The 26,035-nt window shown below is 38.3% G+C and overlaps 1 protein-coding gene across 4 annotated transcripts in view; it reads left to right on the top strand.

Moving 5' to 3' along the window:
- The window catches only part of LOC131810280 (guanylate-binding protein 4-like), a 43,172-nt gene extending 18,538 nt beyond the window's left edge, over positions 1–24,634 (top strand). For 2 of the 4 annotated variants that reach the window (XM_059138019.1, XM_059138018.1), the window contains exons 2-11: positions 1,856–2,051; positions 13,345–13,472; positions 15,708–15,817; positions 16,020–16,222; positions 18,232–18,477; positions 19,362–19,642; positions 21,238–21,450; positions 22,690–22,792; positions 23,137–23,330; positions 24,234–24,634. In XM_059138019.1, coding sequence (XP_058994002.1) covers positions 1,862–2,051; positions 13,345–13,472; positions 15,708–15,817; positions 16,020–16,222; positions 18,232–18,477; positions 19,362–19,642; positions 21,238–21,450; positions 22,690–22,792; positions 23,137–23,330; positions 24,234–24,452 — 1,887 coding nt within the window. In that variant the 5' untranslated portion in view covers positions 1,856–1,861 and the 3' untranslated portion in view covers positions 24,453–24,634. The remainder of the gene's footprint in view (positions 1–1,855; positions 2,052–13,344; positions 13,473–15,707; positions 15,818–16,019; positions 16,223–18,231; positions 18,478–19,361; positions 19,643–21,237; positions 21,451–22,689; positions 22,793–23,136; positions 23,331–24,233) is intronic. The other 2 variants (XM_059138020.1, XM_059138021.1) reach the window with 2 other exon arrangements.
- Positions 24,635–26,035: the final 1,401 nt, after the last annotated feature.

Genomic DNA, 26,035 nt, shown 5'->3' with positions numbered 1-26,035 from the left:
TAAGTGTTCTGTATGTATGTATTCTGGGATGTTTTTACTCTACTGGCCCTACAATTTAGTTACTATAAGAATTCCCATTTCACAGATGAAAAAAACAGAGGCCCAGAGAGATATCTCTCCAGGAGTCCCACAGTTTGTAAAGATGGATCCAGTATTTGTGCCCTGGCAGTTGGGCTCCAAACACAGAGTATGATGCTGTCTCTGTCAGTCATCCTTGTTTCTCCAGGATCTTCAATCTTTCTCTCTCTGTCTCTCTCAATCTTATCTCCTTGCTCTCATTCTAATTAAATTCTGCTCTACATTTCCCTGTCTTTTACTAACACCTTTGACAAACCCCTTTTGTGTGCCTAAAAATGTATGCGTATTTGCCATGTAGTTAATCATCTTTGTTTCCCGGAAGAAACAAATAGACAATATTTTATATTCCCACAAAATGCGAAAAGCAAATATAATATTGAAAAGTTATGTAATGAGGCCTTCTTTATCCAGAAATCATGCTTGATTAGAGACTGATATTTCAATTAGTGTCTCAAACCAGCTAAGGAAATTGTAATTGTGTATCACCAACTGTCCCCAAATATACAGGATTATATAATCTAGAGCACTCAATTCAGTTCTCTCTCTTGAAGGATGTGCTTAATTGTGCCCAATGAGCATTAATTTACTTGTGGGAATGCCCTCATAGGGGTACCTTTATACATGAAAGCTCCTACCACTTTGGGTCCCATACTGCTTGAATGACTATTCAAGTAACCCCACCTTAGGCAGAGGGCTGGAAGCAGCGTGGGGACACGTGAATGTTACTAAGCATTATCTTAGACTAAAGGCACAGCAAATGTTCTTTGGCAGGTCTCTATCTTTTGGTATGATGGAATGTTCCATTCATTTAGATGAAAACAACCAAGGCAGAATCTAGCTCAGACATGGGACTCTGTCAGATCCGGGAAGATCCTTAAACATCTTTACAACTGGCTCTCTTTGTTGTAAACTTATAAATGAGAAATATTTTCCAGTTACATGAATGAATCCTGGACCCATATATTTCCTTAAGCACAATGTATAGAGATCTTGAATGTTGAGACAAGCTGCATTATTATTTCTTCTCCCTTCTTTTACGCTCACTCCCCCAACCAATCTGCTTCATGTTACTGCCCTTTCATGAAATCTGTCCTCATCACAGACACTGATTACCTCCATTTTGTCTCTTTCTTGGAATATTCTGTATATAATTCCACCCCCATTCCAATTCCAATTCCAATTCCAATTCCAACCCCTATCCATTGCTGTGTATTTCATTCCCTGCTTACTTTTCTCCAGACCACTCACTATCCACTAACACATATCTTCGCTGATTTGTTTTGTTGATTACCTGACTGCCCCTACTAGTCTAGAACTCCACAAGGCAAGAATTTCAGCCACTTGTTCACTTCTGGATACTGAGCACCTACAACAGTACAGCACAGCTGCACTCAATAAATATTCGCAGAACTGATGAGTCCTGGAACTCTTAGAAACTCTTCTGACGACTCTTCTCATCTATATTTATGTTTCATTCTGCCTTACCCCCAATATACTGGTTTTCTCAGGTCCCCATCTCCATCCTTTGCTTTCTTTGTTGTATTCATTTTATACATCTCCTGGATATGGTTATTTTAAGATTCATTTTAAGATCAATAACATAAGAGATGAAAGTCCTCTGTCTCAAGCTTTGACACACTAACTAGGGTGCATAATTTACCCTTAGAAATGGTGTCTATATTCCATAAACAGAAAGCTGATAGGTGTATAGTTTATATGACCATCAGAGGGGACTTTGGGCTCTTGTGTTATATTGAACAGCTCTTCTGGATTACAGGTCACCATGGCATCTGGAGCCACCATGACGGCCCCCATCTGCCTGGTAGAAAACCAGAAAGAGCAGCTGACAGTGAATCCAGAAGCACTAGAGATTCTTAACAATATATCTCAGCCTGTGGTGGTGGTGGCCATTGCAGGGCTGTCTCGGACAGGAAAATCCTACTTGATGAACCGCCTGGCAGGACAGAACCATGGTGAGTGTTGTCCTGGGACCAGGGCCATTTGCTTGGAATCACTGATAGTGCAGGCTGGTCATGGTTCTTCTAGTGTCATCTTAGGGAAGAGCCTAACTCCTCCCACTGAAGAAAAATTCTAGCTCTCACCCCCAAATCTACAAATTCAACCCAACCTTTCTACAAAATCTCATTCTTTTATCTAGTAAGAAAGAAGAGTCTCCCAAACCTATCAATAGATCCCTTCTACTTGTCCTCTGGATCCCATCCACTCTTATCAGCTTAGCTTCTGCTGTGATCCCTTCTCTTCCTTTCTTTTGCATCACTTTTGCCCAAACTATAGGATCATTCCCAGCAGCATAAAATTTTATTTTATTGTGTTGTATTAAAAAAAATAGAGGAAAGGAAAAAGGAAGGAAGAGAGAGGAGGGAGGGAAAAACCTATTATTCCCAAATCTCAAGGGAGCAAAGATTCATTTTTTTGTTCATAATAAATTTTGATAAATTACACTCCCTTTCTTTCTGTATTCAGTATTTTCTATGAGTGAACTATATCTCACACAGAAAAGTATATAAAACAGTCATGTACTATAAACTTATTAAATGAAAAGTGATCACCTGCATAATCACTGCTCAGGTCAAGAAGTTTAACATTACCGAGATTGAAAGCCCAAACCACTTTTCACATTCCCATCTGTGGTCACTAATGTTTTTCATTTTCATGGCATTTATTAAAAATGGTTTCACTGTCTATGTATTTCAAAAAAGTTTAATTTGATCTGCTTTTAAAGTTTATGTAATTAGTATATACTGCATGCATTCTTTTGCATATCGATTTTCTCATCAAGTTTATAAAAATCATTCACTTTCTTATATGTATATGCAATTTATTTATGTTAACTGCTTTATAGTATGCAATCATATGAAGATATCACAATTTTTCCCCATTTATTATTAATGGATGTTGATATTAGTCAACAGATTTTGTTGTTTCTGAATTCAGCTATCATAAATGTTTTTGTGCTTATATTCTGGTACTCAGCCTTCCCCTGTTGATTATACACAGAAATGAACTTGCAAGATCACAGAGTATATTTGTTTTCAGCCTTTCCAGATAATATCAAGCCATTTTTCAAACTTTAAATACAATTCACATGATTACTAGCAGTCATGGAAATTTTTTCATGTCCTTATCACCCTCTGGTAACTGTATAGTCATACGGCATATATCTCATTATAAGTCAATCTGAGAACTTTCTCACACTTATTTGGTGTTTGTATTTCCTATTTTGTTAGTGCAAATATTTTATTTCTCATTTATTTCCTCCCTCTGACCTCATAAAATCTAAAATTTTTATTTAATCCACAATATTCTTTTTTCTAAAGATGTATTTATTTAATTTAATTAATTTTTTTAAGATTTTATTTATTTGACAGAGAGAGACACAACAAGAGAGGTACCACAAGCAGGGGGAGTGGGGGAGAGAGAGAAGCAGGCTCCCTACCAAGCAGGAAGCCAGATGTGGGGCTCCATCCGAGGACTCCAGGATCATGACCTGAGCTGAAGACAGATGCTTAATGACTAAGCCACGCAGGTGCCTCAATATTTATTTTAAAGAGAGAGAGTAGGAGGGGCAGAAGGAGAGGGAGAGAGAACCTCAAAATGACTCTGTCCTGAATGTGGAGCCTAATGTAGGGCTCTATCCCATGACTATGAGATCACGACCTGAGCCAAAACCAAGAGTCAGATATTTAACCAACTGGGCCACCCAGGTGGCCCACAGTATTCTTTAATTTTTAATCATCTGTAATTAATCATGTAAAATGTGAGGAAAAAAATAATCAATTTATTTTTTTAATTTATTTAGTTTATTTAAATTTTGTTTAATTTTTTAATAAGCATATAATGTATTTTTATCCCCAGGGGTACAGGTCTGTGAATCGCCAGGTTACACACTTTACAGCACTCACCATAAAACATATCCTCCCCAATATCCATAACCCCACCCCCCTCTCCCGACCCCCCTCCCCACATCAACCCTCAGTTTGTTTTGTGAGATTAAGAGTCATTTATGTTTTGTCTCCCTCCCAATCCCATCTTCTTTCATTTATTCTTTTTCTACCCCCCAACCCCCCCATGTTGCATCTCCACTTCCTCATATCAGGGAGATCATATGACAGTTGTCTTTTTCTGATTGACTTATTTCACTAAGCATGATACCCTCTAATTCCATCCACGTTGTCACAAATGGCAAGATTTCATTTCTTTTGATGGCTGCATAGTATTCCCTTGTATATATATACCACATCTTCTTGATCCATTCATCTATTGATGGACATCTAGGTTCTTTCCATAGTTTGGTTATTGTAGACATTGCTGCTATAAACATTCAGGTGCACGTGCCCCTTCGGATCACTACGTTTGTATCTTTAGGGTAAATACCCAGTAGTGCGATTGCTAGGTTGTAGGGTAGCTCTATTTTCAACTTTTTAAGGAATCTCCATGCTGTTTTCCAGAGTGGTTGCACCAGCTTGCATTCCCACCAACAGTGTAGGAGAGTTCCCCTTTCTCCACATCCTAGCCAGCATCTGTCATTTCCTGATTTGTTAATTTTAGCCATTCTGACTGGTATGAGGTGGTATCTCATTGTAGTTTTGATTTGTATTAACCTGATGCCAAGTGATGTGGAGCACTTTTTCATGTGTCTGTTGGCCGTCTGGGTGTTTTCTTTGCAGAAATGTCTATTCATGTCCTCTGCCCATTTCCTGATTGGATTATTTATTCTTTGGGGGTTGAGTTTGATAAGGTCTTTATAGATTGTGGACACTAGCCCTTTATCTGATATGTCATTTGCAAATATCTTCTCCCATTCAATTGTCTTTTCGTTTTCTTAACTGTTTCCTTTGCTGTGCAAAAGCTTTTGATCTTGATGAAATCCCAATAGTTCATTTTTGTCCTTGCTTCCCTTGCCTTTGGCAATGTTCCTAGGAAGAAGTTGCTGTGGCTGAGGTCGAAGAGGTTGCTGCCTGTGTTCTCCTCAAGGATTTTGATGGATTCCTTTCTCACATTGACATCCTTCATCGATTTTGAGTCTATTTTTGTGTGTGGTGTAAGGAAATGGTCCAATTTCATTTTTCTGCATGTGGCCATCCAATTTTCCCAACACCATTTACTGAAGAGGCTGTCTTTTTTCCATTGGACAGTCTTTCCTGCTTTGTCGAAGATTAGTTGACCAGAGAGTTGAGGGTCTATTTCTGGGCTCTCTATTCTGTTCCATTGATCTATGTGTCTGTTTTTGTGCCAGTACCATACTGTCTTGATGATGATAGCTTTGTAATAGAGCTTGAACTCTGGAATTGTGATGCCACTAACTTTGGCTTTCTATTACAATATTCCTTTGGCTATTCGAGGTCTTTTCTGGTTCCATATAAATTTTAGAATTATTTGTTCCATTTCTTTGAAAAAGAATGGATGGGATTGTGATAGGGATTGCATTAAATGTGTAGATTGCTTTAGGTAGCATAGACATTTTCACAATGTTTATTCTTCCAATCCAGGAGCATGGAACATTTTTCCATTTCTTTGTGTCTTCCTCAATTTCTTTCATGAGTACTTTATAGTCTTCTGAGTAGAGATCCTTTGCCTCTTTGGTTCGGTTTATTCCTAAGTACCTTATGGTTTTGGGTGCAATTGTAAATGGGATTGACTCCTTAATTTTTCTTTCTTCTGTCTTGTTGTTGGTGTAGAGAAATGCAACTGGTTTCTGTGCATTGATTTTACATTCTGACACTTTACTGAATTCCTGTACAAGTTCTAGCAGTTTTAGAGTGGAGTCTTCTGGGTTTTCCACATATAGTATCATATCATCTGCAAAGAGTGATAGTTTGATTTCTTCTTTGTTGATTTGGATGCCTTTAATTTTTTTTTGTTGTCTGATTGCTGAGGCTAGGTCTTCTAGTACTATGTTGAATAGAAGTGGTGATAATGGACATCCCTGCCGTGTTCCTGACCTTAGTAGAAAAGCCTTCCGTTTTTTTCCATTGAGAATGATATTTGCGGTGGGTATTTCATAGATGGCTTTGATAATATTGAGGTATGTGCCCTCTATCCCTATACTTTGAAGAATTTTGATCAGGAAGGGATGCTGTACTTTGTCAAATGCTTTCTCAGCATCTATTGAGAGTTTCATATGGTTCTTGTTCTTTCTTTTATTAATGTATTGTATCACATTGATTGATTTGTGGATGTTGCACCAACCTTGCAGCCCAGGAATAAATCCCACTTGGTCATGGTGAATAATCCTTTTAATGTACTGTTGAATCCTATTGGCTAGTATTTTGGTGAGAATTTTTGCATCTGTGTTCATCAAGGATATTCGTCTGTAATTCTCTTTTTTGATGCGATCCTTGTCTGGTTTGGGGATCAAGGTGATGCTGGCCTCATAAAATGAGTTTGGAATTTTCCGTCCATTTCTATTTTTTGGAACAGTTTCAGGAGACTATGTATTAATAATTCTTTAAATGTTTGGTAGAATTCTCCTGGGAAGTCACCTGGCCCTGGGCTCTTGTTTGTTTGGAGATTTTTGATGACTGTTTCAAAGTCCTTACTGACTATGGGTCTGTTCAGGTTTTCTATTTCTTCATGGTTCAGTTGTGGTAGTTTATATGTCTCTAGGAATACAACCATTTCTTCCAGATTGTCAAATTTGTTGGCGTAGAGTTGCTCATAGTATCTTTATAATTGTATTTCTTTGGTGTTGGTTGTGATCTCTCCTCTTTCATTCATGATTTTATTTATTTGGGTCCTTTATCTTTTCTTTTTGATAAGTCTGGCCAGGGGTTTATCAATCTTATTAATCCTTTCCAAGAACCAGCTCCTAGTTTTGTTGATTTGTTCTATTGGTTTTTTTGGTTTCTATTTCATTGATTTCTGCTCTGATCTTTATGATTTCTCTGCTCTTGCTGGGTTTAGGCTTTCTTTCTTGTTCTTTCTCCAGCTCCTTTAGGAGTAGGGTTAGGTTGTGTACCTGAGACCTTTCTTGTTTCTTGAGAAAGGCTTGTACCGCTATATATTTTCCTCTCAGGACTGCCTTTGCTGTGTCCCACAGATTTTGAACTTTTGTGTTGTCATTATAATTTGTTTCCATGAATTTTTTCAATTCTTCTTTAATTTCCTGGTTGACCCATTCATTCTTTAGAAGGATGCTGTTTAGTCTCCATGTATTTGGGTTCATTCCAAATTTCCTCTTGTGATTGAGTTCTAGCTTCAGAGCATTGTAGTCTGAAAATATGCGGGGAATGATCCCAATCTTTTTTTTTTTTTTCTTAAGATTTTTTTTATTTATTTATCAGAGAGAGAGAGGGAGAGAGCGAGCACAGGCAGACAGAATGGCAGACAGAGGCAGAGGGAGAAGCAGGCTCCCTGCTGAGCAAGGAGCCCGATGTGGGACTCGATCCCGAGACGCCGGGATCATGACCTGAGCGGAAGGCAGCTGCTTAACCAACTGAGCCACCCAGGCGTCCGATCCCAATCTTTTGATATCAGTTGAGACCTGATTTAGGACCAAGGATGTAATCTATTCTGGAGAATGTTCCATGTGCACTAGAGAAGAATGTGTATTCTGTTGCTTTGGGATGAAATGTTCTGAATATACCTGTGATGTCCATCTGGTCCAGTGTGTCATTTAAGGCCTTTATTTCCTTGTTGATCTTTTGCTTGGATGATCTGTCCATTTCAGTGAGGGGAGTGTTGAAGGCCCCTACTATTATTGTATTATTGTTGATGTGTTTCTTTGATTTTGTTATTAATTGGTTTATATAGTTGGCTGCTCCCATGTTAGGGGCATAGATATTTAAAAATGTTAGCTCTTCTTGTTGGACAGACCCTTTGAGTATGATATAGTGTCCTTCCTCATCTCTTATTATAGTCTTTGGCTGACAATCTAATTGACCTGATCTAAGGATTGTCACCCCAGCTTTCTTTTGATGTCCATTAGCATGGTACATTGTTTTCCACCCTCTCACTTTAAATCTGGAGGTAACTTCGGGTCTAAAATGAGCTTCTTATAGGCAGCATATTGATGGGTTTTGTTTTATTTTTATCCATTCTGATACTCTGTGTCTTTTGATTGGAGCATTTAGTCCATTAACATTCAGGGTAACTATTGAAAGATATGAATTTAGTGCCACTCTATTGCCTGTAAGGTGAGTGTTCCTGTATATTGTCTCTGTTCCTTTCTGATCTACTACTTTTAGGCTCTCTCTTTGCTTAGAGGACCCCTTTCAATATTTCCTGTAGAGCTGGTTCGGTGTTTGCAAATTCTTTCAGTTTTAGTTTGTCCTGAAGGCTTTTTATTTCTCTTTCGATTTTCAATGATAGCCTAGCTGGATATGATATTTTTGACTGCATGTTTTTCTCATTTAGTGCTCTGAATATATCATGCCAGTTCTTTCTGGCCTTCCAGGTCTCTGTGGATAAATCTGCTGCCAATCTAATATTTTTACCATTGTATGTTACAGACTTCTTTTCCTGGGCTGCTTTCAGGATTTTCTCTTTGTTGCTAAGACTTGTAAATTTTAGGTGACAGGGTGTGGACCTCTTCTTGTTGATTTTGAGGGGAGTTCTCTGCGCCTCCTGGATTTTGATGCTTGTTCCCTTTGCCATATTAGGGAAATTCTCTCCAATAATTCTCTCCAATATACCTTCTGCTCTCCTTTCTCTTCTTCTTCTGGAATCCTAATTATTCTAATGTTGTTTCGTCTTATGGTGTCACTTATCTCTCAAATTCTCCCCTCATTGTCCAGTAGCTGTTTGTCCCTCTTTTGCTCAGATTCTTTATTCTCTGTCATTTGGTCTTCTATATCACTAATTCTTTCTTCTGCCTCATTTATCCTAGCAGTAAGAGCCTCCATTTTTTTATTGCACCTCACTAATAGCTTGTTTTAATTTCAACTTGGTTAGATTTTAGTTCTTTTATTTCTCCATAAAGGGCTTTTATATCTCCAGAGAGGGTTTCTCTAATATCTTCCATACCTTTTTCAAGTCCGGGTAGAATCATGATGAACCTTGAGAATCATCATTCTGAACTCTAGATCTGACACATTACCAATGTCCATATTGATTAGATCCCTAGCCTTTGGTACTGCCTCTTGTTCCTTTTTTTGTGGTGAGTTTTTCCGCCTTGTCATTTTGTCCAGATAAGAATATATGAAGGAGCAAATAAAATACTAAAAGGGTGGCAAAGACCCCAGGAAAATGTGCTTTAACCAAATCAGAAGAGACCCCAAATCATGGGGGAGGGGGGAAGGGGATAAAAAGAAGTTTAGAAAAAAAAAATTAAAGAAAGAAAAATATATATATATATATTAGAATGGTGACTTGAACAGGTCACCCACTTAATTTTGGGAGTATTTTGGTCTCTTAGAAGAAACTACCTCCCAAAATTTTAAAGAATGAAAAACATATATAAGGGTAAACACAATGAAGGGATGGAATATGCCTATAAAGATGGAAAAAAAAAAATTTTAATTTCTAAAAAAGGAGTTGATAAAGTAAGTTGGTTGGGAGAATAAAGAAAAAGAAAGTGGAGAGAATTTACTTGGGCTGGAGACTAGAACAAGCCCAGAGCTAGATTTAGGGTATATTTTGATCTTAGAAGAAGTTGTATCCCAAATTTTTTAGAAGAAAAAACCTATGTGTTTACAAAAAGTAAAGTTAGATACAATGAAGGATAAAATATCACTATGATAATGAAGGTTCAAAAAAGATTATTATTTTTTTATGAAAATGATTATTAAGATAAACTAGTTAAAAAACATTAAAAAAGGAAAGAGTAAAAGTTAAAAAAATATTTAGCAGAAGAAAAAAAAATTTTTTTTAGTTTAAATTAACTGCAAGACTAAAGAATCATGGGGAGAAAGCCATGAGTTCCATGCTTTGCTTTCTTTTCCTCTGGAATTCCGCTGTTCTCCTGGGTAAGTGAACTTGGCCTTGGCTGGATTTCTTGTTGATCTTCTGTGGGAGGGGCCTGTTGTAGTGATTCTCAAGTGTCTTTACCTGATGCGGAATTGCACCACCCTTACCAGGAGCCAGGCTAAGTAATCTGCTTGGGTTTGCTTTTGGGAGCTTTTGTTCCCTGAACACTTTCCGTAGAGTTCCAGAGGATGGGAATGAAAATGGAAGCCTCCCAAACTCTGTACCGGAGGAGCCAAGAGCTTGGGGCCCCACTCCTCAGTGCACCCTCAGAGAAAAGCACTCAATCACTCCTGTCTCCCTGGCCTCTGGCTGCACTTGGAGAAAAGTGCTCAATCACTCTCGTCTCCCTGGCCTCCAGTTGTGCTCCGTGCTCACCCAGCCTGTGACCGGTTCAAGGTAACCCTCAGCTAAGAACTCACTCCTCAGCTCTGTCTCTGTAGCTGGCTTCCCCGCTCTAATACCTGCGAGCTCTGTGACACTCAGACACCCCCTGATCCTTCCGTGACCCTGCGGGACGTGGGGCCACGCTGACCCTGCATGGGCTTCACCTCAGTTTAGCCTCTGGAGCAATGTCCCTCAGTGGAGCAGACTGTTACAAGTCCTGATTTAGTGCTGCGTTGGTCTGCTGCTTGCCGGGAGCCAGCCCCTCCCCCCATGTTCTATCTTCATTGCTTTGGATTCACTTCTCCACCGGTCCTACCTTTCAGAAAGTGGTCGATTTTCTGTTTCTGGAATTGCTGTTCTTCTTCTCTTTGATCTTCTATTGGATTTTTAGGTGTTTGCGATGGTTTGATAAGCTATCTAGCTGATCTCCTGCTACCTGATGTTGTCTCAGCCTGTTACTTCTCCCAAAACAATCAATTTAAAATCTCAGCCTTTCGTGCTCAGCAGGGGGGCTGCTTAAGATTCTCTCCCTCTACCTCTGCCCCTCCCTCTCCTACTGTGCGAGCACATGCGCTCACATACGTTCTCTATCTCTCTCTCAAATAAATAAACCTAAAATCTTAGCCCTTTCCTCTGTGGTTACAACTTAGGAGAAGTCTACAGCATTTACTATTTTAGCTGGCTCAGATACCAATATTGATAACATAGTTTTTTTATTTGAAAATCAATGCCTAAAGACTTGATTAATTGTACAATTTTGAATCATCAGTGATAAGTGTCCCAGAAGTCACAAGAAGTCCAAAAGTGGTTTCTAGGTCTCATACAATGTCCAACACTGTGCTAACTACTGACAAACATTGAGTTTTCCCTTCAATGTTACAGTCTTTATAAAAATAAATATAATAGTTAGGGTCAACGTAGTCTGTTGTTCAGAACAATGTGAATGTTCTTATTGTTTCCTGACGTGGAGTTTTGTTTTTGCTGTTTAATTTAGTTGTTCCTTGTGGTTCTTACTGGTACTTTAGGAAAATTTCTCTACTATCCTATAGGACTTTCTGTCTCTTTAGAACATGCAGCTTTTATTTTCAAATCTATTAATTCCTCTCTGGCCCAACACCACTAAACGTTGAACTGCAGTACACTAAATTCTCAGGATCCCACATACCCATCCATTTCTCTCCCTCCTTCCTCCCTTTCTCCTTTCTTTTTCAGTCTATAGTTTCTCCTTCCTTCTCTCTCCCATTTTACTTTACAATCTCCTATTAGTTTCTAAGCAAATATCGTGTCTTTATTTTTCTTTTAAGGAAAATTCTTGACCAATCAGAGAAGGACACTTCCTTGTCTGACCCAAATAAATTCATAAGTTTTATTTAAGGGATTCAATACTAGCTAGGGAGTTTCAACAATTCCTTTTTCTTTTCCACTCAAGATGACATCAATAATAACAAGGTAATTTCCCAGTGGACTGCATGGTCACAAGAGTCCATCCCTGCTCTAAATTTCTGGAAGCCTTCTAACTACATCAGAATCTCAATTCTGAATTACTCCCCTATTCCAATACCATACCCATTTTTCTAAATATACTTTTGGTTTTATTACCATCCATCTCAAAAACTTAAGTGATTTTCTTATCTAACAAATGCAGTCTACTTATCTAGGCATTCAGAACCTCACATTATGGATAACATGCCTACATTTCAAGATTCAGTCCTCACTGCTTTCCTACTAGGCAACCGTTGGGACAAAATTGGATTCAAGTGACAGCTCAGTGCTATCCTTCCCATGTCAGTGTTTTCTCCATTTAGAGGCTCTCCCTTCACAATAACCCAGATAAGGAAAAGGAGACACTACGTGAAGTGTGAACCACAAACACAGAGTTCTTGTTTCAGCCTCCTGTCTAATTCTACTTATGGATGCATGTTTTTTCTTTCCTCTTTTTTTTTTTTAATTTTTTATTTTTTATAAACATATATTTTTATCCCCAGGGGTACAGGTCTGTGAATCGCCAGGTTTACACACTTCACAGCACTCACCAAAGCACATACCCTCCCCAATGTCCATAACCCCACCCCCCTTCTCCCAAACCCCCTCCTCCCAGCAACCCTCAGTTTGTTTTGTGAGATTAAGAATCACTTATGGTGGGACGCCTGGGTGGCTCAGTTGGTTGGACGACTGCCTTCGGCTCAGGTCATGATCCTGGAGTCCTGGGATCGAGTCCCGCATCGGACTCCCAGCTCCATGGGGAGTCTGCTTCTCTCTCTGACCTTCTCCTCGTTCATGCTCTCTCTCACTGTTTCTCTCTCAAGTAAATAAATAAAATCTTTAAAAAAAAAAAAAAAAAAAAAAAAAAAAAAAAAAAGAATCACTTATGGTTTGTCTGCCTCCCAATCCCATCTTGTTTCATTGATTCTTCTCCTACCCACTTAAGCCCCCATGTTGCATCACCACTTCTTCATATCAGGGAGATCATATGATAGTTGTCTTTCTCTGCTTGACTTATTTTGCTAAGCATGATACGCTCTAGTTCCATCCATGTTGTCGCAAATGGCAAGATTTCATTTCTTTTGATGGCTGCATAGTATTCCACTGTGTATATATACCACATCTTCTTGATCCATTCATCTGTTGATGGACATCTAGGTTCTTTCCATAGTTTGGCTATTGTGGACATTGTTTTTCTTTTCTCTTAAGGGTCAACTAAAACTACACAAGTTGGTAGAGTTTACATTAAGCTTTCACCTGACCTATTTGAACCTCTACAGGTGCAAGTTGAATAGGGAACCCAAAGCATTTTTATAGAAAGTTCTTAATCTGAATTAACACTAGATTGTCACCAAAATGGAAAAAACTCTTCTCCCTGCTGGGCCCTTACTTTCTTACAAGCTTCACCACTGTAGCTCCTGGGCAACCTGTACTCTCCACTGTCCCTGTATGTTATGGACTCCTCCCTTGCAGGTTTCCGCCTGAACTCCACAGTGAGATCTGAAACCAAGGGCATCTGGATGTGGTGTGTGCCCCACTCCACCAAGAAGAACCACACTCTGATCCTTCTGGACACTGAGGGTCTAGGGGATGTGAAAAAGGTAAGGCAGGGAGTTGAGAACCCTTCTTTGTTCTTGCTTATGAATTCACCACCTCAATTCAACTTCTGTGACATATCTCCACAAATAGTAAGTGTAAATTATAGATAATGAGGTTAGATTCTCTTACCTTGAACTTTTTTTCCTTGAGAACACACATATTTTGGTATTTGGAGGCAAGATATTCATCTTATTTTTAATGCCGGGATTAATGACACAATTTAAGCAGCTAAATCCAGGGCTCTCTGCTAAGTACTAGAGACACTGCAGTGAATAAAGTAAAGACCCAGAGGCCAGCTGGGGAGATACCAGTACTTAATTCAATCAGTACAGAGTGTCATGGATTCAACCTCATTTTAAGTAAGGATTAGATTTAAGCTTTCCTGGTGAAATAACATTTAAAATATCTAAATTGTAACTCATCAGGTCAATGGGACTACCAGTTAAAATGTATAGATTCGTGACCTTGAATATAGTAGTCTTGAAAATAGGGTTAAAACAAAGTAATCTATTTAAATAAACCCCAGAAAATCTTCGGCTGTTCCAAGAATATTCATAATGATTTTAGTGTAACTTGCTGGACTTTAAAGATTAATTCTTCACCGACTTCTAAAAAGCATGATCTTGACCAGCAGAAAAAAGTGCAAACAGGATACTTGTAGGTGTGTTGTCTTTACAATCAGTACTTTTTCCTTATTTTATAGAAGTCTGAGTCTAGATTGTTGCTGCAGTAGAATATTTGATTCCAATCCCCCCCAGAATAAGTAAAGGAGAAATTTAGAAATTCTGAATTTAAAAAATTTTTAATGTTTTAAAACTTCAGAAATTGTACTTCAGAAAGTGTTTGATAAAAAATAAAGTATAAAACAAAAACAGAAGAGAAACTAAAACAATATGTATCAGGCCTCATCAATTCATCTCACCGTGTTTGAATTTTAACAAGTTTATTCCTTCTTTGAATGTACCAGCAACTTTTCACACTAAACAACCGTAACAACAACAAGAAATCCTACTTACTTGTTACTTATTTTACACAGCCCCTAAGTTAATTCCCAATGAATTAGATCTACTCTAATTATCACCTCCCTCTGCCCCCCAAAAATGAAGAAGGACTTTTAATGGTGCAAAATGTCATATTTTGGCCCAAACTTGTTTCTTTTTATGTAATTGCTTTTGTTTAAAGGACCAAGTCATATTATATTATTAATAACTGATGGCAGCAGAACAGTTCAATAAATTTAGAACATGTGGTATGATTTAAGTAGTGTGTAATTCTGCTTTCCTGGCCTTCAGTGCCACTCACATTATGACCTGAGTCTCCTTCCCAGCCTTGTTGTCTACTCCCACACATTTACGCATAGCTTCAGCCAAAGGAAATAATTCTGTCTTTGTATGATTGTGCTTTTCAATGCTGACTTGGCTTGTGTTAGTCTTTCTACCTGCATGATCTTTTCATTTCCACAAGTCCAAGTCCACAACTTCATCATTTCTTTAAAATCCAGCTATTTTTTAATTTTTTAAAATATCTTATTTGTTTATTTGAGAGAAAAAGAGAGCATGAGCAGGGGGAGGGCTGGAGGGAGATGGAGAAACACACTCGCTGCTAAGTATGAAGCCCGACACAGGGCTTGATCCCAGCACCCTGAGATCATGACCTGAGCTGAAAGCAAATGCTTAACCAATTAAGCCACCCAGGTGCCCCAACCCAGCTTTTTTTTTTTTTTTTTTTTTTTTTTTTTTTTTGACTTACTGCCATCATTTCACAGTCAGAAATAATGTCTTGCTCAGAATTCCCAGGACATTTTTTCCCCCCATTTTTGGATTTACCCCCTTTTTCTTTTATATTTTAGCTTTTGGCTCTACTCCCAGCAGAGATCATTAACTTGGTTGCAGGTGTTATGTTTACTTATTGGTCAGTCAACCCAGAAAGTCAACTTCTTGAGGGCAGGGACTAGCATATGGAATTTTGCATCCACCTAACCAAATGCACTGCCTGGCATTTAGAAGAAACTCAAACAATAGCTGTTGAATTTAACTAAACAACATTATGTTTTTTTTTTTTTTTTTTTTTTTGTATGTTTTTAATGTTGACCATGACACATCAAATTTGCTGTAGGAATAATTTCCTGTTTATTGGTGCATACCTACTATGTTCCAGTCACTGTGTTATGGAATGGAAATGCTAACAAGTAAATGAAGAGTGGACTCTCTAGTCTTTTGCTTTAATGTGCTTTCTAGGTCGACCCTAAGAATGACTCATGGATCTTTGCCCTGACGGTGCTTCTGAGCAGCACCTTGATCTACAACAGCATGGGCACCATCAATCACCAGGCCCTGGAGCAGCTGCAGTATCCTTCCACGGACCAAACCACCAAGTTTCATTGAGCTTATAGGAATGGCAACTGAGACGGTCATCTTTCTTGTGACTTAACTATCATGGTTGAGGAGAAGGGAACATGAGACATAAGTTAATGTTTATAAAATTTGTTTTTAAATACAAGCTGAAAATTGTGGTGTAAATAATTTCTCCTTCCTTAGCTAAATTCTCAGCTATGTCACTGAACTAACACAGCTAATCAGGGCAAAATCCTCCTCAACCTCTGAGGAAGTGAAGGACTCCACTGAGTTTGTGAGTTTCTTTCCAGACTTTGTATGGACTGTTCGGGATTTCACCCTGGAGTTGAAGATAGGTGAAGCCCCAATCACCGAAGACGAGTACCTGGAGGATGCCTTGAAGCTGGTTCCAGAGCATGGTCTGGGCAAAGGAAGTTTCAACAGGGGGTTGGGATCAACTAAGCCCCGCCAGTCAGCACTTGAATTTAATATTGGATTGAGATGCAGTCTTAATAGTGAGGGGTGATTGTTGAATGGCATTTGGTGATTGTTTTTCATAGATTATTACTTGTGAAACTCCAGCCGCTGGAGCAATCTCATTGAGGAAATTTAAGGACCAATGTTGAACCAAACGATTTTAGACCAAATAGGTATTGTGAAACATTTTTCTAGGTACTAGTGCTGTAACTTCCTAAGCCCCACATACTTGGGCTCCTTATTGTGTGCTCCTCCTGTTCCATACTGACAGAAATAGCTCATCAGAGGAGAAGCTGGTAAACCTAGAATCACAAGAAATAAAAGGACCTAAATTTTGTTATGGAAAAATAGACAAAACATAAAATTTACCATTTTAACCATTTTTTAGGTTTATAGTTCTGTGGCAGTAAGTACATTCACATTGCTGTAGAATCATCACCACCCACCCACACCAGAAGTTTTCATCTTCCCCATCTAAATTTCTCTATCCATTAAAAACTAACTCCCTGGAATGCTTTGGTGGTTCAGTCATTAAGCATCTGTCTTCAGCTCAAGTCATGATCCCAGGGTCCTGGGATTAAGTCCCACATTGGACTCCCTACTCAATGGGGAGTCTGCTCCTCCCTCTGCCTCTTCCCTCAGCTCATGCTCTCTCTCTCTCTCTCTCTCTCTCTCTCTCAAATAAATAAATAAAGTATTACAGGAAAAAAAGACTAACTCCTTAATACCCCCCACCCACAGCCCTTGGCAACTGCCATTCCATTCTCTGTCTCCATATAGGTACCTCATACAAATGGAGTAGTATGCTACTTGTCTTTTTGTGACTGGCTTATTTCACTAACCATAATGTCCTAAAGATTCATTCATGCTGTAGCATGTGTAGATTGTCTTCCTTTCTAAGACTGAATAGTATTTTTTTGCATTTATATACAACATTTAAATGACCTAATTTTAAAAATATATTTCATGGTTCTATGAAATATTCTATGAATATTTTACTAGTGCCCAGATACTTACAAATTTCAGAGAAAGGATATTTATATAGTAAATATCCAGGAGGAAAAATGTCCTTCTGGTAACACTTTCAGATTCACATTGATCTTCCTTATGATTTCACATTCTTCTTTCTCACAGTCTTGTACATTTTGTTACCACTTTAATATTATTAATTTACTACATGTAAATTTTACAAACAGTTTATTTTTATTTTATTTTAGTAAGGTGAATAACTGATGTCACATGGAAGTAATATATACTTCTGTTTCATCATTCATGTATTCATTGTTTCAAAGAAATTTATTAAACATCTGACTACTCCCCAAATCATTCTGTGAAGCACTGTCAAGTCAGATATAGTTTGATATAGACAGTGTTAAGGTTTCCAATTACTTTTAAGTTAACCTTACCTTAGAGATGTTTCTGCTAAAAGAACTCCAAACATATTTATTTAGTGTGATTTTTTTTACTCTGAATTTTAGACATTTTTTTCTTACCTTGATATTATTCATCCTCCACCTGATATTTTAACAAGCAATATCTTACTCTTCTTTTGGTATTATTTTATTTTAGGGTCCATATTTCATATCTAATATGGGGACAGTCAAATCACAAAAGGAATTCTTACCACTTTTTTTTTTGGTTCCTCACTCATTTGATAAACATTTAATGAATATGTCAACCACTAAACTCCATAACAGTACTAAGGAACAACCATAACTTGCTTCAGTTGGGACTGATGCCCCTCCTACTCCCCTATTTCCTTGGCTCTGCTCCATGTAGAAATGGAATTCCCTTGCCTGTGATGATGGCCCAGATTGATTTGAAATGATTGGGTTAAAGGAGATTTATAGGCACAGGAAATGCCATAATGCAAAGATGCCTGGAAATGAAAGTTCTGACTCCCTTACCTAAAGACCACTTTTCAATGATCAGTTTTTTTCCATTTTTGCAGGCACAAATCCCAAAATCCAGAATTCCAACATGCCCAGAGAGTGTATCAGGCAGTTCTTTCCAAAACGGAAATGCTTCATCTTTGACCGGCCTACAAGTGATAGAAATCTCTTATTCCATCTTGAGAAGGTGCCAGAAGACAAGCTAGACAGTACTTTCCAGGAGCAATCAAAGAAATTCTGTACCTATATTTTCAATCACACAAAGACCAAGACCCTAAGAGAGGGAATCACTGTCACTGGGAGCCGTAAGTCACCTTTGTCCCAAAGCATGTCTCTGTGTCAGTGTGGTGGTGCTTTGATGAGAGCCTGGATTTGTCAGTAATTTTGTTTACATCTGTGTGTAACTATGGAGAAGCAGATTTCATGGCCTGAAAAGAAATCGATGTGTGTTGACTCATTAAATTCTCCCTGTGTGAGGGTCTGCTGAGACCTGATACACCTCAGGAACATAAGCCACTAATCCTAAGAAGACAAGATGGTGTTAAAGAGAGGACATCTGTATATTGAGAAATCCTATGGGATAACTTCTTGTCTTGAAGGAGATAGCAGGTTATTTTGTAAATTTACATGAGTCAAGTCATAAAGAGCAAGCTATGAGTTCCTGCAAGACCACTGAGAAACAGAATTATGTGTCATCTTATGTGTAGGACAGGCTTCGTGGACATGTAACTTACACAGTCCTATAGTATCCTGTGTGGAGATGGACCCATACTTGCTTTAAGATCCTCTATCCCTGTTTTGAATTCTCGATCATGTTCAACTAGGAGTTCACATTTTTGTTTTGTATCAGGGCACACACATTATGCTGCTAGTCTTGTTTGTGTCTATTACTTCACCTATGTAATCTATTCCTTTACATTCTCATGAATGGGAAACCATTTTTCCAGTAACATAGGTGCATATTGTATAGTTGGTAATTTAAATTGTGCTTTGACAAAATGGAGAACAATAAAAGAAAGAACAGGAAAACAATAATGCTGTTAAAAGGAATAGATTCCCAAAAGGAGAAAATAAAATTTCCTTGTAGATAAGGTGGAGTTTTTTGTGATCTTAGAATGATGCTTCATAAAAACTATAAGCCACTGATTGAGACCTTGTTATTTATGCTCAAATTCCCTGGCTTATATAGGGCTGGGGACTCTGTTGAAAGCCTATGTGGATGCCATCAAGAAAGGAGCAGTTCCTTGCTTGGAGAACGTGGTGACAACTCTGGCTCAGCGTGAGAACTCAGTGGCTGTGCAGAAGGCAGCTGACCACTACAGCGAGCAGATGGCCCAGCGAGTGAGGCTCCCCACAGACACACTCCAGGAGCTCCTGGATGTGCATGCACACTGTGAGAGGGAAGCCATTGCAGTGTTCATGGAACACTCCTTTAAGGATGACAAGTGGGAATTCCAGAAAAAGCTGGTGGTAATGTGTCTTAGCATTTATCCTTCCTGATTTCTGCCCTTCCATATTCAGGCTTAGAGTACATTTTTTTCCTACTCTGTGGCTCATCTAGCTCTCATGGTTGACAGAGCCTGGGTTCTTTTGAGTGACAGGGCTCTACCAGGTTACTGTTCACCTTTTTACTAAAAGGTGGACATTTTATTAAATTTCTATTGCCACATTTGAAAAATTACCCTTAATTTATATAGGCTCACAATTCTGTAGGTCAAAAGGAGGCATAAGATGGCACCATACTCTGCTCAGAGACTGCTCAAAGTCTGCTCACAGACTGGAAACAAGATTTTGGCCAAAATGAGCTCTCAGCGGCAGGCTCTGGAGTGGTTCCAAGTTCATTCCTGTTGTTGACTGGATCGACTTCTTTTTGATTTTAGGACTCATATTCCCTTTATTGTTGGCTTTCTGACAGGGGGTGCTTCCAAGCTTCCAGAAACATTTTTCATATACCTCCATGTTCTCCTTTCTGCTTCAAGCCAACAATGATGCATCAGATTCTTTCCATGTTTTAGCTTTTTTGATTTCCTGCAGATAACTCTCAGAGCTCATGTTCTTATCTAAGACTTCTCCACCTCTATCCTCTAGTTATCTCCATTTCTTATTTTTTTAAGATTTTATTTATTTATTTGACAGAGAAAGACACAGTGAGAAAGGGAACACATGCAGGAGGAGTGGGAAAGTGAGAAGCAGGCTTCCTGCCAAGCAGGGAGTCCATTTCAGGGCTCAATCCCAAGACCCTGGGATCATGAACTGAGCCGAAGGCTGACCCTTAATGATTGAGCCACCCAGGCACCCAATTATCTCCATTTCTTTACGTCAACTCGTACCATATAATAAAGCCTAACTACTGTAATAAAATTCATCAAGTTCACTGAATCCTGGACTGTGGAAGGAGTATACATCAGAGGGAAAAAATCTTAGGGGACAATTTAATTCTTGGGGACAACTAATTAGCACCTTCAGTGGAAATGGGCACCTTCAGTGGAAATTTGTCTCAGTCTATGACCAGCCTAGGAGTGAAAAAACTTCTTTGTTCCTGTTGAAGACATGCCAGAAAGTCTGCTGTATTGTAATTTTCAAGAGCAGAGGAAATGTTTATTTCTTTTTCTTTACACACTCAAATTCTTATTAGAAGAATTTATGAAGAGTTCCAAACTCTGTTCAGAGTACACTTTAGTCTTTACCAGATGATTGAGTTGTTGGGAGGGCAGGGGTGTTGAAGGTGCATTGTCATCCTTAGCAACACAAATTCTCTGAGGAAACTCTACTTTCAGCTATAATTCAACTTTCTATTGCTGACTGTTAATGGATGGGTCACTTTTAATCATACTACAGCAGAAAGAACCATGGAGTTCATGTCTTCCAACCCAAGGAAGTAAAGGGACTTTCCACAGGGCACACCTAGAATTGGTCAGAACTAGGACTAAAAGTCTCTTGACTCCTGGTCTGCTCCATGTTCCAATCTACTCTTAGGTGATTGGGATGTTTTTCTAAGAGGATGACATTGGACTTTCCCTTCTAAGAGCTTCTTTCTATTGGATTTCTCTACATTTCCCTGGCAGGACACCATTGAGAAAAAGAAGGAAGATTTCTTGCAGCAGAATGAAGATGCCTCTTTCAAATATTGCCAGGCTATAATGAAGCAGCTTTCAGAGCCTCTGAAGAAAAGCATTTCAGAAAAAACTTTCTCTGTTCATGGAGGACATGATCTCTACTTACAAGCAAAGAGAAAGGTTGAACTTGACTATAAACTGGTGCCCAGGAAAGGAGTTAAGGTAAGGAATAAAGGGAAAAAGGTTGAACAGTAGAGTGGAGTTAGGTGGTCTTTGTTGTTCCTCCGGAATATCTAAGACTCCAGCACCAATTATGGGAAAAAATCAGAGTGAGCCAGTAAGTCCGAATTTTCAGATTTTATACCTACAATTAATAGGTACTCCTGTAGATACCAGAAATTAAATTCCTCCCAAAGAAAGGATTTACAATCATGAATTCAGGTGACACAAAATACTTGATTCATTTATTAAACATGTGTTAATATTTGGCTAAGTCCCTGGGGAATGCAAGTATTAGAGACACAACTTGCTCTCAAGATGCTGAGGATTTTACCAAAGATATGGGCAAATAGTGAAGAGGATAGGGTAAGGTAAAGGTTATACTGGTATTCAAAGATACTAATGATGATAGTGATGATAAGAATGGTTAACACATTGAGACTAACTCTCTTTACTGCACATGGTCTTAGGTGCTTTTGTTGGATTATTAATTTAATCCTCAGGGTAATATTTTTTTGCAGTCTGTTATTATCCCAATATTTTTATTCATAAATGATATTTTATATGAAATTATAACAGATACTACAGTTTTATTTTTGGTGCACATTGTACTACATAGTATAGAAATGATGATACTATACCCATGAGCATTATTGTATATGTCCTCAGGGTAATATTATAAATTAAGTATACTACTATCTACATTATGCATTTCATAAATGTGATGCAAAAAGATGTTAATAAATTGCCTAAGGTCATATGAACAGTAAGTGGTGGAGCCAGTAGGGCAAATCAGTATCTTGGTGGCCATTCAAAGCTCTGATTGCGGTTTAAGAAATTATACAGAAGGTAGTTCCTAGAAGTTTAAGATGAAGTATTTATAGATGTTTTGTTGAGAAAGGCTAGAATAGCTTCCAGGAAGAAAAAAAGAATATCCCAAAACAAGTAAACAATAGGTATAATGTATTTGTAGAATTATGAATGTGATTGGCTATAACCCATGGTGGGATTGGGGACAATATCAGTGAGAAAGTGATCTCAAGAACTAGGAAGACTATGATGGAGTTTTCCCATGATCATCAATAGACTTGGAATTTATACTGTAGACATAGAAGGAAGGGAATTACTCAGGGATACACAATTTACAGGGTTATATTTGGAGTTTTATTGAAAAATTATTTCCATAGCGGGAGAATAGATCTTTGTTGCCTGATGTGTATTTGCTCCTTGTTGGTTCTTCAGGCAAATGAGATCCTCCAGAACTTCCTACAGTCACAGGCAACAATAGAGGAATCCATCGTGCAGTTAGACACAGCCCTTAATAGAGGAGCCATGGCCATAGCAGGTACAGGGGAGGGTTTGGCTTGTGGTGGAATGGGTAGGTTCCTGCAGGGACTGCTGGCAGATCTGACCAGAAGACCTTCTTGCAGCAAAGAGTAAGAGTTTCCTCTTGTGCCGCAGAACACATGTTCTGTTCAGTCAAATCTGAAAATAACAAGACAAGTGATAGTTGTACATCAGCCGCCAGGCAGAGCCTATATCTTCACACTGAGAAACCTGCCAGCAGTGTGGCCATTTGGTGAAATTACAAATTTCCCAGTCACCATTGCAAAGTCAGTTTAGTCTCTGAGCTTAGGAGATCAGGTCTCACCTGTTCTTTTGTTCCCTTTAAAAACTTTCATGGGTCAGTGGAGCGGGCCAAAAAGGAGGCAGCTGAGAAAGAACAGGAGCAGCTAAAACAGAAAGAAGAAGAGCAACGGCAAAAAATGGAGGCTCAAGAGAGAAGCTTCAGTGAAAACCTGGGCCAGCTGGAAGAGAAGATAAAGAAGGAAAGAGAAAACTTTAGGGTAATGCTGGAAGGGATGTTGAAGCATTATCTGCAGGTAAGTATGGCCTGGATTGAGGCAGATTCTCACTCCTCAGGAAAAGAAAAATAAAATTTTAAGCAAAATTATGATCCAAGAGGGAAATGCAAATGGCATATGATTTACTAAGTGCCTGAATCCATCTGTATTCTGCTGTAACCCTAAAAAGCATATTATTCCTGCCCTTTCTGCAGTGCTAGACTTCGGAGTATATACGTAACATCCCTTGGGAAAGTGGGTTGCTATTTGTGGTGTTCATGCAATGGTCCCATGAACCCCAGTTGGGTAGAGTCTTTGTCTTCTAGTCCTATAGAGAACCATTAGAGAGATCTGAAATAGATCTATTTTGTCTTGAAAGTAACTGATTAGGTCTGATATGAAATGCAAGACACTAAAATTTCTAAAACTTGCTGCCTTTGTTTCCAGACAAATGCAAGACACCAAAGGTTCCTAAACTTGCTCCATCTGTCTGAATATCCTGGGATTACTATAAAATATAGAGGAACATCTTTCCTTGGTCCAACCTGGAGCTTGATAAGCAATGCTCTATACAGAATCAGCAGTTACCGCTTTTTATTTGATGGTTTGTGGCCATGTGTCCTCAAGTGGAACTGAGAATTAATTAGAATTAAAACTGTACTGCTACCCAAAGAGCATCATTTGGGCTAAAGTGCATAGTGGAAAAAGTTCTCAAGTCTGATCTAGCCCCAACACCTACCCATCCCAGAGAGAGGGTTGTGAGGACATCTTAGGAAGTTACAAACCATGGATACTTTCATTATCCAGGTCAAAAAGTATGGACACATTGGACATCTCCCAAAGAACAATCTAAAGTGGTAAAAAAAATAGACACCTTTGTTTACTGTTGACTGTGTCTTGATAATTAGAGATCTTAAAAGGTGGGCTCTTTTCCTTTTATAGGTCCAAGAAGAATTGCTTAATGAAAGATTTGGAAAGAAGTCTGAGGAATTGAATAAGGAGATAAATCGACTAAAAAAAGAGATTGAGACAGCAAAAAAAACTGATTCACTATTGATTTCAAATGCAATTGAAGTGGCTGGGAAAGTATTAATTGTTGCACTACCTGAAATTTTTAAGCTATTCCATGAAGGGAAGACAGTTCTCAGTGAAAAAAATTAAATGGGCTTAGATTTCTTGTTAAGTATATTATAAAATGAGGTTTCTTTTGCATTAATAATGTAATACTGTGCTCATTTTTGAAATACATGTGTTATGCCACTTTCACACAACACATTTTCACACAACTTCATTTACTTTCACACAATTTTATTTATGCTTAAAAATAAAAAGTGATTACATGGGGTGCCTGGTGGCTCAATTGTTTAAGCATCCAACTCTTTATGTGAGCTCAGATCATGATCTCACAGTCATGAAATGGAGCCCTGTGTTGGGCTCTGCACTTAGCAGGGAGTCTGCTAGACATTCTCTCTCTCCCTCTGTCCCCCCCGCCACTTGCGTGCTCTCCCTCTTTCTCTGTCAAATACATAAATAAATCATAAAAAATGGTTATAAAAAACATCAGCTCTTGGCATACAAAAGACAAACAATTTTTGATTGAATAAACTAATTTTTTTAAGATTTTATTTAGTTATTCATGTAAGAGAGAGAGAGCACTAGCAGGAGAGACGGGCAAAGGGAGAGGGAAAAGCAGACACCCACCCCCTGCTGAGCAGGGAGCTCCATGCAGGGCTCGATCCCAGGACCCAGAGATCATGACCTGAGCCAAAGGCAGATGTTTAACTGATTGAACCATCCAGGCATCTCTAAACTTCACTTAAAGATATATTTTAGGGGCGCCTGGGTGGCTCAGTGGGTTAAGGCCTCCGCCTTTGACTTAGGTCATGATTCCAGGGTCCTGGGATCGAGCCCCACATCAGGCTCTCTGCTTGGCAGGGAGCCTGCCTTACTTCCTCTCTCTCTCTGCCTGCCTCTCTGCCTACTTGTGATCTCTGTCTGTCAAATAAATAAAATCTTTAAAATATATATATATATTTTTAATCTTACTGAAAAACACAAAAATTTATAACAATGAATCAAAGTAAATATACCAATACTTATAAGACATATATGAGATGTGTATATGTATATGTACATGTATATGTACATGATTTATACATGTACAAGTGTACATGTACATTTTTTGAAAGTAGACAAATTTGTTTTACAGTATACATGAAAAAACTACAAGCAAAAATAGCCAATGCAATTCTATAAAGAGAAAAATAAGGAGGGGCAAGTATCTCTAATTGTATGTTAAAACACCTCAATAATTAACATAGTGGTCCCAGCACCTGAATATTCAAACATCAATAAAATACTATTGAAAGTTTAGATTTCAACAAATATTCGTAAAAGAAATTTATTATATAATAAATTTGGCACTTCATGTTAGTGAAGGAAAAAGTGTTATTCCATAAATGGAATTTGGACTAGATGTAGCCATCTGGAAAACAAAAAAAAAAGTTGGAGTCTACCTCTCTCCATATACCAAAACAAATTTCAGATGTACCAAAGATTTTAAAAGGAAAATTAGATAATAAAAGATTAAAAAATGGTTTCATCTTAGCAAAGTCCTTTGTCAGTGTGGAATGAAGATAAAAACAATTAACATATCCCCCTATATAAAAATAATGAGGTTATTCATAGAAAAGATAAAAACAAAGACAAATAGAAATATGGACATAGATTCACAATTTATATCC

This window comes from Mustela lutreola, chromosome 10 (assembly GCF_030435805.1).
Source record: "Mustela lutreola isolate mMusLut2 chromosome 10, mMusLut2.pri, whole genome shotgun sequence".
Lineage (NCBI taxonomy): Eukaryota > Metazoa > Chordata > Mammalia > Carnivora > Mustelidae > Mustela > Mustela lutreola.
Note: the sequence above shows the minus strand (reverse complement) of the source record. Positions and strands in the feature narration are given on the sequence as shown.